Genomic DNA, 14,089 nt, shown 5'->3' on the forward strand with positions numbered 1-14,089 from the left:
GTGTATCCACAGCCCTTGCCGATTGGCTGTGGTACAGCGGCGCTCTTGATAGCGGTGGCCCTAAATGTATCCCTATTTATGGTGTCATATGAGGGCCACAGCATGAAATAGAGGAAGTTTAACAATATTTTAAACTGGTTTAACTAGTGAAAAAAAAGGCCATGGTGGCTAAGTGGCTAAGACGCTCGACTACTGAAACCGAATACCCTGACTCGCGCCAGTGTGAATCTATGCCGATAGTTTCTTTGCGTAAAATTACTACAAGAGATAAGAGTCAAGCAGTGGTCAGTCATATATCTCAGGCGGCACGAACCATATGTCCAATATTGCAGTTTGCGTGCAATGCGGTATGTGTGCGCAGGGCCGAACGTTGCCAACGGAATGCACACTACAGACACACATTGTTGGCAATGTGCGTGTGTAGGGCCGGATATTGCCAACAGACTCCCAATATTGGGCCTTGGTGTGTGATGACTGAGAAGGTCCATCGGTCCCTGTTGTCTGGCGAGCTTTAAAGGCTCGTAGGAGAAACTCCTTGTTGGAGCCGGTACAGCGGACTCAGTTTTAATTACACGCGCGAGGTCGCGTGTTTCTGACCTCACGAAAAGCTTATCTAATCAGAGCGACGGCACACGCGTTATACGATTTTGATAGGCCCCGACCATTCGAATAAGCGCTCTCGCACTAATAAACTTTGTCGAAAGTTAGAGCTCATGTTTGTTTCTTCTTGTGTCATCTCCCTCTCCTGCACTACAATCTCGCTATGATCATGCAACGAAAGGCTAAAAAGACACTGCTCAACAAAACTTTCGACTGCCGCTACACACACTATTCTCGCTGGTACGCACATCGCCAAGGTATTCATGCTTTATGTGTAATCTTTCGCAGCGTACAAAGAGACAATGGATGGCCGGTTGCCAGTAGCAGCTGTGTTCTGCTTCCTGCTGATAAATGTGGCTTCGCTGGATATCGACCCGGCAGACGGCGGCTACAAAGACCTGTTGATCGCTATCCATAAAGACGTCGCCTACAATGAGACCATCGTCGATAACATTAAGGTATGAAATGAAACTAACTTTCACTTTTCATTTCGCTACATCGGCCCGGCGTATCACGCCCAGTGTTCGTACCAAAGTTTCTGAGTAGTATTACCTCTCCTTTTCTGTCAGTTATTGGAAATGTTTCGAACTCAGTGCAGAACGACGTGAAAGAAACATAATGTGTACAGCACTACATCAGCTGTGCTTTTTTTCCGACAACCTTTGTGCATGTAACCATTACCAGCTTCGCTATCGTGATGAATATAGGACGCAGAAGTAACGGCGTGCGGTAAACTTGTCTTCATTGTTGATTCTCTTTAGAGCGCATTCATTGCAACCTGCGTTCTAAATAACCGTCGGAATTAAACATTCTTGCGTCACGTTGCTGTTATTTTGTTAGATTTTAGTAGAAACGGAAAAAGTTTCTAAAAATAATTGGGAGATGCCTTCCTATGTGGCTACGTGCCTACTTGTAGGAACATGTTTTTGATTGGCAGGGGAAGCTTAAAGTGTTTTCAGCTCGACCATCTCCAACTTCTTAGGGATTGCTACCCTGGCGATTGTATTGTAAAAGCTGGAAAAGGATAAATAGATCGCAAATGAGGCTGTTAAGGACACTGCACGATGCGACGCCCAGGGCTGTAAGGCTTACATGGCTCAAGTCGCGGCAGGCAAAGGTGCTCACAGGGTTGTGAATGAGAGACTCGCATATGCTTATCCAGATATAGACATCTAAGAAACATGGGTAGAAGATACACTGTAAAAACAAAAACACCTCTTTAGGTGTTTTCGCATGTCTATAACTAACACCCATGCACCCTTGAAAAAAAGTGGCTTCAGTGTGCCATTACACACTCAAAGATGGTGATTCGGTTGGTCATAACACCCTTCTATGGGGCCAATGTACAAGGGTGCGTTCATCACCTTTACACCCTATTGCAGGGTGGGAACAGTGGCATTGCACCCTTACACCCCTTGAAAAAAATCAGTGCGGATTACCTGCATATATTGCATTCCCTAATTAGGAATGACCTTTGCCCCTACACGTTCTTTAATGCTTTTCCTATGTGCACATTTGCAATCAAGCTTAATGGTATACCTGGCAACCACCTGTAATGCCAAATGAGCATGTAAAAAGATGCTGCATGCCATTATTTTGACATCTCGAATGGCCCATGCCAGTATGATTGTTTTCTCAAATTCACAGAGCATGTTACGAAAAAATGTCACAGCTTCAAACACAGAAGGAAACTGGAAGCATTTTATTCGGCATAGAAGGGTCAGGGTTCGGACTAGTGGGTGCTCGGGTGCTAGTGGGGGGAGGGGGTCAGGAGGGGTACTTGTGTTCTGTTCCTTCATTGATTCGCGCTATGGAACCTCATTTAATTAACAATACGGCCGCTCTCAACCGAGAGCCTAGCAGATGGGCAAAAACATACATGTTATGTACGTAAATACCTAAAAAAATGAAAGAAGCAAAGCAGTTCCAAGAAATGCAGACAACAAAGTATACAATTTTTTTTAAAACATATCCGAACAATGCACACAAAAACATGGCGACATTTATTAAAAAACTACAACAAAAACTTTCGTCGTATGCAACAATAATCGGAGTACACAATAATAATCCTACACTTTGTCAGTGTCAACACGTGCACTTGCATAAAATTCGGCCTTGTGCAATGAAATAAAGTGTCGTGCAGCGCATCTTGACTTCAACACACATACGCCCAAAAAGAGGTGCTCTATAAAGCAGCAATAATTATCGGACGCCTTGTCATATCACAAATTGAACAGCCAAAATCGACCCATTTTTGGAACAATACCCTACGTAGAGTCGATGACTCGAAGAAGCTTCCACTGCTCAATGAAAAAGAAATGCTCTTCAGCTTCTTTGATGCTGCTCCCAGTATATCCGACGCACGGCGTGGCAGGCTTTTCTTCCTGTTCCTTGCTGAAAATGTGAAAGAAGTGCATAAGAGAGCAGCTGTATAAATGTCCATTGCGCCTGAGCAAATTCAACATATTTTCTACTGTATATTTAGAATACACCAATGCCCCTTTAGTGTACAGCAGTGTGCTGGAAAAGGGCCCCATCAGAAACCACTAGTGGTTATCTCACAATTAACAAGGCAGAGTATACTGTTATGGTTGATTCAGGAGGCACAAAGCTGGCAGTGTTTGATCAAGTCATAAATGAGAGCATCTAAGGTCAACCCATTGTTATTCATGCAGCATACAGTTACGTGGTATTTTCAGATTATGCAAGCTATTTTGTTGAATAAAAATGGCTACACCCATCAAAAGCACCTGGGTTAGAGAACTTCCACGCTGCCCCACAAACTTTTCATTTCACATGAACTGGAATGTTTAATATGATAGTTAAAAATGTAAATAACCAATAGCTTGTTAAAGTATGCAGAAGGAAAAAATACGAGCTGGATTTCTATCACTCCTAACAGCATCCGAATGATTTCAACCGGAAAAAATTGTTTCAAAAATGGTAACAAATTAAACAAAAAACAGGTAATGCAGGCCAAAAGACAAAAATACTGCCTTGTATTTTACATAATGGTTTAACAGCATTTGTAAATTGAACTGCCCTATTACAGAAACCACCACATTCCAGTGCGAAACCAATTCTTTTTCACACATTTCTGTTGGGTACGCTGGTGGTCTGCGAGATTCAGCGAAGCTGTGACGCGAAGACACTGGTTGCACTTGTATGATGGGATAAAATACTGACATTTACTTTACAACGATGCAGGTGCATTGCTGGTATCCCACAATGCATTAAACAAATGCTGAATGGATGCTGGGGCTGCACTGGTCCCAGTATCATTTTCAAAATAGGCAGAAAAATGGGGCAATTGAATAACAGTGCCCCAGTAAGCACAGTTTTCTTGGAACTCAATGTGCACTTGAATATAAAATTAAGGCAGTTTCTTTTTTCTAGCATTAATGGGAGAGCATCTTTCTTAAGCAACCATGATTGGTGCAGTTCTGATCCTCACTTTACCCACTGCTGAATATTTTGCAACTGAAAATAAAATTAGTTATAGGCTACTTTCAAAATTTGTAATGATTTGTTGACAGCACTGGAACACGGTGTTTACTACTAAAATATTAACAGCTGGCTCAATTGAAGACTTCACACAAGGCCTACAGCATACCCTGCAGTGGCCAAGTAGATACTGCAGAACCAAACAAAAAAAAAAAACGTGGAAAGAGCATACTTAGTGATGGGGCACTCCAAAAAAAAGTGCATGTAATACATAACACATAACGCATTTCCGAACTTTTGCACGACTTCTTGTGCTAAGTATGAACCAGGCAAGCCCTAGGTCATCGCAATGCTTCCTGTTGTGTTTACATTTAAGGCTTAGTAACAAGGGAAAAGTGTTCTCGCTGCTCTATGTGGCAGTTCTGAAACTTCATCACACATTATTCATTGAAAGTGTACACTGGAGCTTTGAGTTGAGCGACAATTACATGTGCAACAGCAGAGCATTACCAAACAACCAAACAGCAAAAGCTCTAAAAAATGTCAACACTGAAGCATGGCATGTTAAAACATTTTCCACGCATAGCACATTGTATGCGTAGACATCCAGAACATCAGTGGCCAGTCTGAGCACTTTGAAATACTAAAGGTTCGAATACTAAAAATATGTTGACTAACTTGAAATGCAAAAATAACAATTTGGATTTATTGAGAATGTTTACTATAAATGAGAATGTCTATGACAGTGCCACCTGGTTAATGCATGAAATGTTAGCATCTGTAGTTGAAGGCATTATATTTATACAGCATGAACCTTGAAACACAGCAGTATTTTCTTCCAACCGATGTGGTAAACCTAATCTCAGAAGAATTAAAAGTATTACATCATTCCAAACTTGGCTAGCAAATTACAGCATTTTTTTAAAACCACTATTAAACTGCATTACCCACCTTCAGAAGCCTGTAGGATAAGACAATGCGGCAAATATTTCTTTTGAAGCAGTCTCAGATAATATATTCCAGACATTAGGAACATGTAAGGTACTAGCATGCATGAGCAGGTTGAGAGACCCCTTTCCAGCAAATGCCAAACCCCACCAAGCTGCCTGCAAGAGCCATCTGATAGAGACACTGCTGGTCCACTGCAGCAGAGTGCTTAGTGAAATGGCACACTGCACCAATCTTGACATTACCAGTGCTTCATCAGGTGACTCTGGTATGCAATACGACGTGGTAAGCATGTGATGGCAGGAGTCTCTTAAAAGCGCTTTTGATTGTACTTACAGCGCAAATAATCCTTTCATAGCAAAGAATTCACAGTTGTGATGAAAACTTGCGTAGTATTTCTATTTGAATTATGAATCACTAATACATATTAGAAGTTAGACTGTAAGCCATTTTAGAAACAAAGAAAATTCGCTAATAATGTCGGTTTCAAGTAGGCTTCCTGGATATTCAAATGACAAAGAGAAAACTTTCAAATGATACAAACAACATCCAGAGCTCCGGGCTGGTCCGAATGTTTGCCAAGAGTTGCAGAATGCATTCTGTCTGTACATCTACAAGAGAAATAAGCAACACAACAATGGTGTACCTCCTTGCAGGTAAAAAGAGACAGCCGTGTTTTGAGGCGATAATTTATTGTCTAATTTAGGAAGGCAAATAAACAAAATTGGAAACATGTAGAGGCACGCAAACTGAAAGCCAAACATCTTACAGCAAAAGTTAGCAAAGCTTGTGAAGATTTGAATGAGGTATCACCTAATTCTCTGCTACTAGTTGAACAGATTCGAAAAGGCTGCACCATTACAATTGAGAAGAACAATAGCTAATTTAAATTTAGCTAATGCGAAAATTGTTACATATGAAGAAATGCACAGGCTAGTTATGGTTTTATTATTCTTTCTGATGCTCAGCCATGTTTTTAGTATATCTATAAGGCAATGCAAAATGACAAAAATGTAGGCATTTAGCGAAAAACTGCCAATTAGATAGCACATGCAGCAAACAGAAGGAAACAGCTTAACACTTACGCTTCTTTCTCCTTTCACGTATTCCCTCAGAACATACTTCGAGCACCCGGGCAATGTCCTTTTTTCTTGCACGAATGGCGTCCTTCAAAACCAAGACAAGTGTCTCGTTAAGGCCAATTTCAACTGCCTCTTTTCCGTCCTTCTTGATCATCATGTTGAACTCATGTAACAACTGCAAGCTTGTGTGAATGGTAATCATAAAGAATTAATTTTACTCAATGTTTTAAGTAACTGAATATTAGAAATCATTGTACAAAAGCTAAGGCAATTGATGCCTTTGTACATATCTAAAAAAAAAAAAAACTGCCATTAGCAAACAGCAAATACAAATATTTACTAAGGTTAGAAAACTGCAAAAACCATCAGTATTTTGCCACTCATCACCAAACTGCAAGCAATATTAAGGAAAGCCTAATATAAAAATAACAAAGCAAAAATTATGATCCTCCTGCCTTCAACTTGGCACACGGCTGAATGGCAATAAAATATGTAATATATCTCTAAACTAAGGGTCCCCGCTCAGCTTTAAAAAGTAGGCTTCAATTCTTAGAGACAATCTACAGATATGCATCGTTAGCATATGAAAGTCAAATTGTTTTCTGGGCCCTTTAAATCAGTAAACTGCTTTCAACACATACATTACAAATTTTTTACTAACAGTAAGTCACAAATTTGCCTGCAATATGCGCACTGTGATGAGCAAAGCAGGTAAACATATGCGACTAAGGCTATGATAACCGCTTCATATGTACATTTAAGCAAAAAAAAAAAAAAAAAGTAAACATCTGGTCAGAATCAAACTCTGTAATAGCAACATCCGGTACAATATTTGGCCACAGAAATCAAGCTGTCGACCTCGACTTGAATGCTGAGGCATCAGTATCGAATATCCATTTATTCTATTCTAATGACACTACAAAAATCAAGTAATGCGGTCAAACAGTTATGTTGAAATGTGACCACAAGAATAATGAAAACTGGATGGTTTGAACCACATCAGCTGACTTAGCACGTGTACAAGTGCCTTAATTAGTCTTGCTGAAAATAAAAAAAACGTACCTAAATGATTCTTCGAGAGCGAAAGTAAACGCCCTAACAAAAGCAGCATAATAAAAATGCAACTTCACACTCCATGCAACTGCAAAATATGGTCCCCGTAAAATGAAAAATGCTCCCATTGTGATTAAAAAAGGAAAATCCAGACGCGGGGAAGGTAACATAGGCTGATGATAGCGGCATATAGTTTACACAGTTTGGAATAAACTATTATGCAACCAGGCCGGCCGACCGGCGCACTTCGATGCCGAGAGCACGAGCGCAGAGGCGTACCGCGCTGAACGGCCGCCGAGAACGAACATAGCCTCCTCGAACAAAAAGTTTAAACTGAAGGGCTGCGGGAGGACGCTCCCCGAGCAGCAGGATGGCGCGCGCCTATGCTCCGAGTAAATAAAAAAAAAAAGGAGGGGGGGGGGGGGGGGGGGTCGCAACGCTCCGAGCGAAAGAAGATGACGAAGCATGAAGGAGGTTTCAGGAGAGCCAGCGCGAAGTGTACGAGATAAGGGAGGAGGGGGGAGTCGAGAGTGCTAGGAGAATTAAGGTAGTAGGCCAACATGACCTTGCCGCACGAACGGAAACGGTAGAACAAAACCGAGTCGTTGCGAACTGAGCGCAAGTATCAAACTGTCAAGAAACGAAAATCGTTTCGTGAACCTCCTGCGCGTACAAAATGCAAGGAAACGTAGCACATACATTATTTCTGTTCAAGAAAGTTGAGATTGATGTACTTGCGCGAAATCTGAGTAACTCGCCGCGACATCTACCACATGTGCGATGTCATTTTGGCAGCCAGGTGAAAACAAGCGCGTGTCTCACGTTTTGATATCGGCACATTCTGGAGCGTTCCGGCACAAAAAGACACAGAATGCAGCAATCCGGTAGGACACTATTCCCACAAAGCGCAATATGCGTGAGAATATGCTTACCTTTACAGACGATTGCGTCAGCCGCGCAGTACGCTGTCCGCCTTCGTATCACCGGCACCGAACCAACCAGTGCGATTTCAGCGCGAGTGCAATGTAGTCGGCGCATATACCTCTTATTCACGCAGAAAAAAAAATCGTCCATGCCTTCTTCTTTCGAACATCTCAAACATAAAGGGGCGCAGCAGTCCTTCCGCCTGAGCAAAGCAAAAAGAAGTCCGGACACTTGCCGACACGATAAATGCCCGTTTGCGTTAAACACCACATGTAGAAGGCACTTCACAAGCGTACGCACTTCTGTAACACATATGCGTGGGAAATGCAACACATTTCACGAGGGTAAACAATCGAAGAAGCACATTCAGCATTCGCCGAAACGGGGTCGAAACGCACCCCACAATGCTAACGGCCATATTGTGAAATTTGAAAAGAGCGTTAGTAGCTACCGGCGGCCTCCTGGCAGTGAAATTTTGTTTCAGTTTCTGTTTCATTTTTAGAAAGCACTCGTGTGTAATTTTAATTTTAGCGTTACTTTTGGTGCTTTATTTAGGTGTTTTGTTATATTAGGAGCGCCGCTTGTGTATAAAAGACTACGAAGTTACGCAGCCATATACCCCCAGCATGTTAGGTGATATTGCTTGCCCGTAACACCCTAAGGCATATTCTCCAACCAAAGCACCCCTTTGGCATGCAAGAGGTGATTTCCAATGGCACGAACACCCTAGACTCAGGGTGTAATGGTGTTTTGAATCAGACAAATGCCCAAAAAGGTGTTTTTGTTTTTACAGTGTAGAGATGGTGGAGGTATATCAAATCAAATCAAATCAAATTATAGTTTCTAACAAGTAAATGGCTGCCTGGGCTAAAAGCTGTACACAAACAGCTTGACAAAGGCCGAGGAAACCCGTACGCAACATAGCAGGAGGAAACAGCAAATTTCAGAAGTTCATTAAAAATTCGACCATGATATTCAAACGTGTTATGGAATACATACGTCACTGCAGCACGATATGGAAACAACAAATATGTTTATTACAATCAAGAGAAATAGCTCAGCAAGGCAGAACGCTCGTAAAGGCGAATATAATATTTAAAGTAAGAACACACACACATATATATATATATATATAGTTTATATTAGAATGAAGTAGAATCTTAACTACTTAGGACTAAAAACAACAGTGTCTTTACATTTATATGCAGAACAGCACGCTTCGGAATGCGACATGTAACTTGTTGGCAGCTAAATCTCCAAACGATTATTATGCAGGGCCGATTAGAACTCCAAAGGCTTCAGTCAGTTTAATGAATACATTAAAAAAAACTGCCTACGCAGTTTCCCACTATGCTTGCTGGAGTAAGCATAGTTGGGAAACTGCGTCGTTGTGTTCATAGTTTTTGTCGAATGACGTTCCTGGTCTTGTTTGACCAGCCATACAGTTATGCGAAACATCTTAGACGTCAAACGGATATTTTCCGCAGTAAGTAGTAGTTAAAATTATTTCTTTTTTTTTTCATTTTTAGCAGTGCGGACATTACTGCGGCCCGCTATTAGCATGCTGAGTATGACCGAAATAAAATGACAGTTCTTCGTCTCCTACCTTTTGCCTACCTTTTCGCGCTCTGTCAGCTGTATTAAGCTAACACGACGAACTTCTCAATGTGTCCGTAGGAATGCTTGCGCTTAGGAGCAACTTCTGTGGGTAATATATAATATAAGCATGCCTGAGTGAATGGCAGAAATGGTGTATCGCCACCCATAGGTCCTGCTTCAGTCTTCTTCCGAATTCCTGCACCGGGCAACGAACGGACGTGTGTTCTTCAAACACGTGACCATCCACTTCCCGTACACGTGGCCCAAGAGGAGCAGTGCGAGACTCGTGTCTGGGAACTCCTTCGAAAAGAGCGACGTCCGCATTGAGCTTCCAGCGTCAGCTCACGAAGACCGGCCGTTCACGAAACAGTCGCGGCTCTGCGGCCAGCCGGGAGATTTTATACAGATTCCTCCTGCATTCATCGCGGAACTGAAGGCATCGACCATGGCGAAGTACATTAATCCAGGTACGCTTGTGTTTAGCCAAAGAAGCCAAAAGCATTTTTTTTTGAAAACCGGCCAGGTTGCATTGTGCCTTTCTTACGAAACGGAGGCAGGGTCCGTATTCTGAGTTTGCGTCGTTATCGGTATCTCACTTAAATTGAATAAATCTCATTGGTGGAAATGTCGAAGTCGGACGTTGCCGCCACAAAACTGGAACTGGTGGCGACTTCAGGTTCTGGCATTTCCATCAATAACATGATTCCATGTCAGGGACATAGCGGCACTTTCAATAACGACGCAGACTCGGAATACGGACCGCATTTTGATTATTGGGCAAACGAACGGCATCATTTTTAAGCTTCCAGCTAATAAACGATCACCTTGAGTCGTCCGCTGCCAGATTGTTAGTACCCACGTACACATTTTCATCGCTGGTGATTCGTGAAAACAGTGAAAGCTTATATGGGCTATGAAAGCGTCAATCAGCAGAAGCTGGAGACCGAAAAAAATCCTGAAAGGGGAGACGTTAGCCAAGGCATCACATACGCTAGCTCCCAATACTAACGAAGCAAATCTTCCTTGCTGAAGTTTACAATGAAAAACAAAACAAAATAAGCAATGTCTTGTACATATTGATAGGAGTCGACAACTTGGTTTCCACATTGCTTTCAAGAAAAGTGTTGAAGAGCAAGCCTGTTGCGGACACGACCCAGTGCAATTAACGGCTTTGCAGAATTCTTTGACGACAGCTTATAACTAAAATAGTTATATCTTGAAACAGTGTAGTTTATATGTTTGTTTTTAATCACATTTAAGAGCGAGAAGATTTAAATTACTTTCAGATCTTTTTCTTGGCACGTTAATTATTCATTGTTCCAATTCAATTGGCACGACCAGTGCACTAAGAGGTTGTGCTAAAATGGCTCTCCAGGATTATAGTAAAATGCACTTCAGCTTAGTTGTAATTTTAAATAGAAGCTCTTCCCGGGCCTGTAATGTAAGGTGTAATATTAAAAAAAAACTAAAATGGGTCGCCTCATATATGAAAGGCGGCCCATGTCACACATTCTTTCATTGTGATCAAGAGACCCGTAGGTGTCCCGAAAGGTCATGTTTAAATCATTTTTTTTTTGGTATTTGACGAGTGTACGTTTTATTCGGCCACTATGTCTGCCCCTCGACAGACACGATTCTCTCGAACCCTCAGCTACACTTGCAAACTATGTGAGCAAAACTCACATAATAAGGGCGATGAAGTGGAGAGAAATACGATTCTCTCTAAAACATGGAACATCTTTCGCAACCTGTTAGGCCCGGAAAAGTATAAGACGCCATGTGACATAAGGCCAGCAAATACTAGGCGCGCGTACGATAAAGACGACGAGGACTTCATGAAAACGTAATAGAAACATACGTGGGAGATACCTCGCCTACATCCCTCCCCGATTACAACAGAATGCCCAGCGAAACACCAAACATCAAGGAGGTTGAGATGAGGGCAGGAACCGTGAGACTCAAAACGAATTCGGGACCAGACTGGGTTAAGAACAAAACGTGAAGAAACCTAGACGGCGACTCCATTAGGCACATAACGGAGTGTATGCAGGAATGCTGGGAAAAAAGCGAGCTGCCACAGCAGTGGAAAACAGCAAAAATCATTCTATTACCAGAATCAGGGAATCCTCCCCAACTGGCAGATTTAGGACTAATATTACTAACCTCCTACGTAGGGAGATTGAGTGAACACGCTTTTCCAAACCGGACTAATAGGGTTCATGGGGCGGAACAGACTGTGGCCGAATGAGATGAGCGGCTTCAGACCTCACCTTTGTACGCAGGACGACATGCTCCAAATTAAACGCGATATAAATGTAATAGACTCAAAGTCAAAGGACGCACAGACAAACTTGGACCTAGATCTCACGAAAGCTCATAATCATGTGAAACATGAGGCAATGCTAGAAGGACTGATCAAGTTAGACGAAGGTACCAAAACACACACGTACAGCAGTAATTTCTTGATGGGCAGAACTCATCGCTTGAGATTTCAAGCTTCAGAATCTCCCCCCACGATTGAACTAGGAAGCCAGGGCACATCACAGGCGTCTCTGCTGCTCCATTTTCAACGTGACCATGATAGAACTCCTCGGCAAAGTAGCAAAGCTCGAGGGACTAATTTAATATGTACGCCTACGATAACACACTATGGGTCAACCGGGGCAGCCGCTCGACAAAATCTGCTTCAAATCGCCAGTGACGCCATTCTTACATTGCGGCGAAGAGAGGATTGGCAGGCCAACCACCGTCGTTGGCCTGCCAATCATCTGCGCCGTCGTTGTCAACTTCTCCTCTTTGTCTCGTCTTTGTTGCGTACGTATATTACTGTCCATCATGGTTCACCAACTCGCCCAATCAGCCGTTCTTCTACAACCACAAAAATTCCGAACTCTTTATATATAGTTCGAAGCACCTAAGGGGCAATGCACCCTCGGATAGAAACATTAATGTGGACGATACACACGTAAGAAAGGTTGAGCAAATCAGAATCCTAGGCCTGATCCTCCAGTCGCATTGTCGCAATGTCGAGAATATCAAGAGGCCGGAGCGTCACATGATGCAGACTCTGAGTCTAATCAGGCTAGTGGCCTATAAAGATTGAGGATTAAAGAGAAAACTGAAGACGTAGCTTAAGAAAAGCTGTCGTAAGCCGGATAAGCTACGCAACACCGTACCGTAATTTAAAAATTGCGGAAAGAGCAAAAATATATTCCCTAATGAGGAAATGCATCAGCAAAAGTGCTAAGACTATCCATATGCATACCGACGAAAGCGATGCTAGCTCTAGGAGTGCGCAGATCATTTACAGAACTAGCTGAGGCCATGCGAACCTCTCAAATCGAAATACTCTGGGCAACACCCTTACAAAAAAGCTTAATGAGTTTCTGATTAAATGGTAATTACATTCCTCATCATGCACATTAACATTTCTATACATTTTCTTGATGCAAGTTTGATGAGTTTCACAAGAAAGTTGGCCACCGTGTTTCTGGTTGGTACCTAATGTGTGCATTTCTTGTGTGTTGTTCATGAGTGTTGACCAATGAGCACTTTTGGATAAAAAGTAATAGCTAAAACTAAGCGAAAAAAAAAACTGCACCTCTCGCGCGATTCGAACTCGGTACCTCTTACTCCGTAGTTTTCTACGCTAACCACTCGGCCACTCGGGGAGCTGGTTATGTCGGTAACGTATTTGCTTCTTATGTCTGGACTGCATTCATAAGATTGGGACATAGTGTTTCGAAGCATGTTTCGAAGTGTGCAGGTCATTGCGGCTGCTCTAACAATTGCAACTTCTTGACCATTAGAACTTGCATCTAATGTTCTAGGTACCTATGCGCATTATTTTGTCCACTGCAGTCATTTTAACATGTCGAGTTTGGCATCGCTGGCAAATTTATCAGCGCTGGCTCTTCGGTGGTTGCTACCTTGGGCGTAATTTTCGCTGAACACGGAGCTGTAGCACGAACCTTTAAGGAAAAAAGTGCGACCAAGCTTCAATACCGGCAAGCGCAGCAGCGCCAACACTATTTTACTGGTAACTAAATCTTATTTGTATCTAAACATTTCGGGAAGCGTTGCGATGACTGAGGGCTCGGCTAATCTATACGCAGAGCAAGGAGCTCGAAAGCTTAAGAAACACGCAAAATATCATGCATTATAAAGAAGGCATTGCTTCTCGTGCCCTGGTCGCGCACATGCTCCCAGGACGGTCCAGTTCCGAGTCAACGCACGGCTCGGGTTACGTCCGCGCGTCGTCGTCGGCGCAGGCCGGGGTACCCCTGCTGGTCTCTCCAAAACGGCCTGCTCGCAGGTGCAAGGAGGCATTGGAAATGGAGCGGCCTTGCGTCCGTTAGCTTGGAGGCGGTGTGGCAGTGCGTCGGTTCGCGTACACAACAATATCCTTGCCCGTAACACCCTCAAGCATATTGTCCAAC

General features: G+C 42.7%; 1 protein-coding gene across 1 annotated transcript in view; it reads left to right on the forward strand.

Moving 5' to 3' along the window:
- The first annotated feature begins 902 nt into the window (after positions 1–902).
- Positions 903–14,089, forward strand: part of LOC146179252 (calcium-activated chloride channel regulator 3A-1-like) — a 47,375-nt gene continuing 34,188 nt past the window's right edge. The window contains exons 1-2 of the mRNA XM_084580160.1: positions 903–1,058; positions 9,820–10,117. Of these exons, the coding sequence (XP_084436286.1) occupies positions 903–1,058; positions 9,820–10,117 (454 nt within the window). The remainder of the gene's footprint in view (positions 1,059–9,819; positions 10,118–14,089) is intronic.

Source organism: Amblyomma maculatum, chromosome 9 (assembly GCF_055883805.1).
Source record: "Amblyomma maculatum isolate TAMU_Amacu chromosome 9, ASM5588380v1, whole genome shotgun sequence".
NCBI lineage: Eukaryota > Metazoa > Arthropoda > Arachnida > Ixodida > Ixodidae > Amblyomma > Amblyomma maculatum.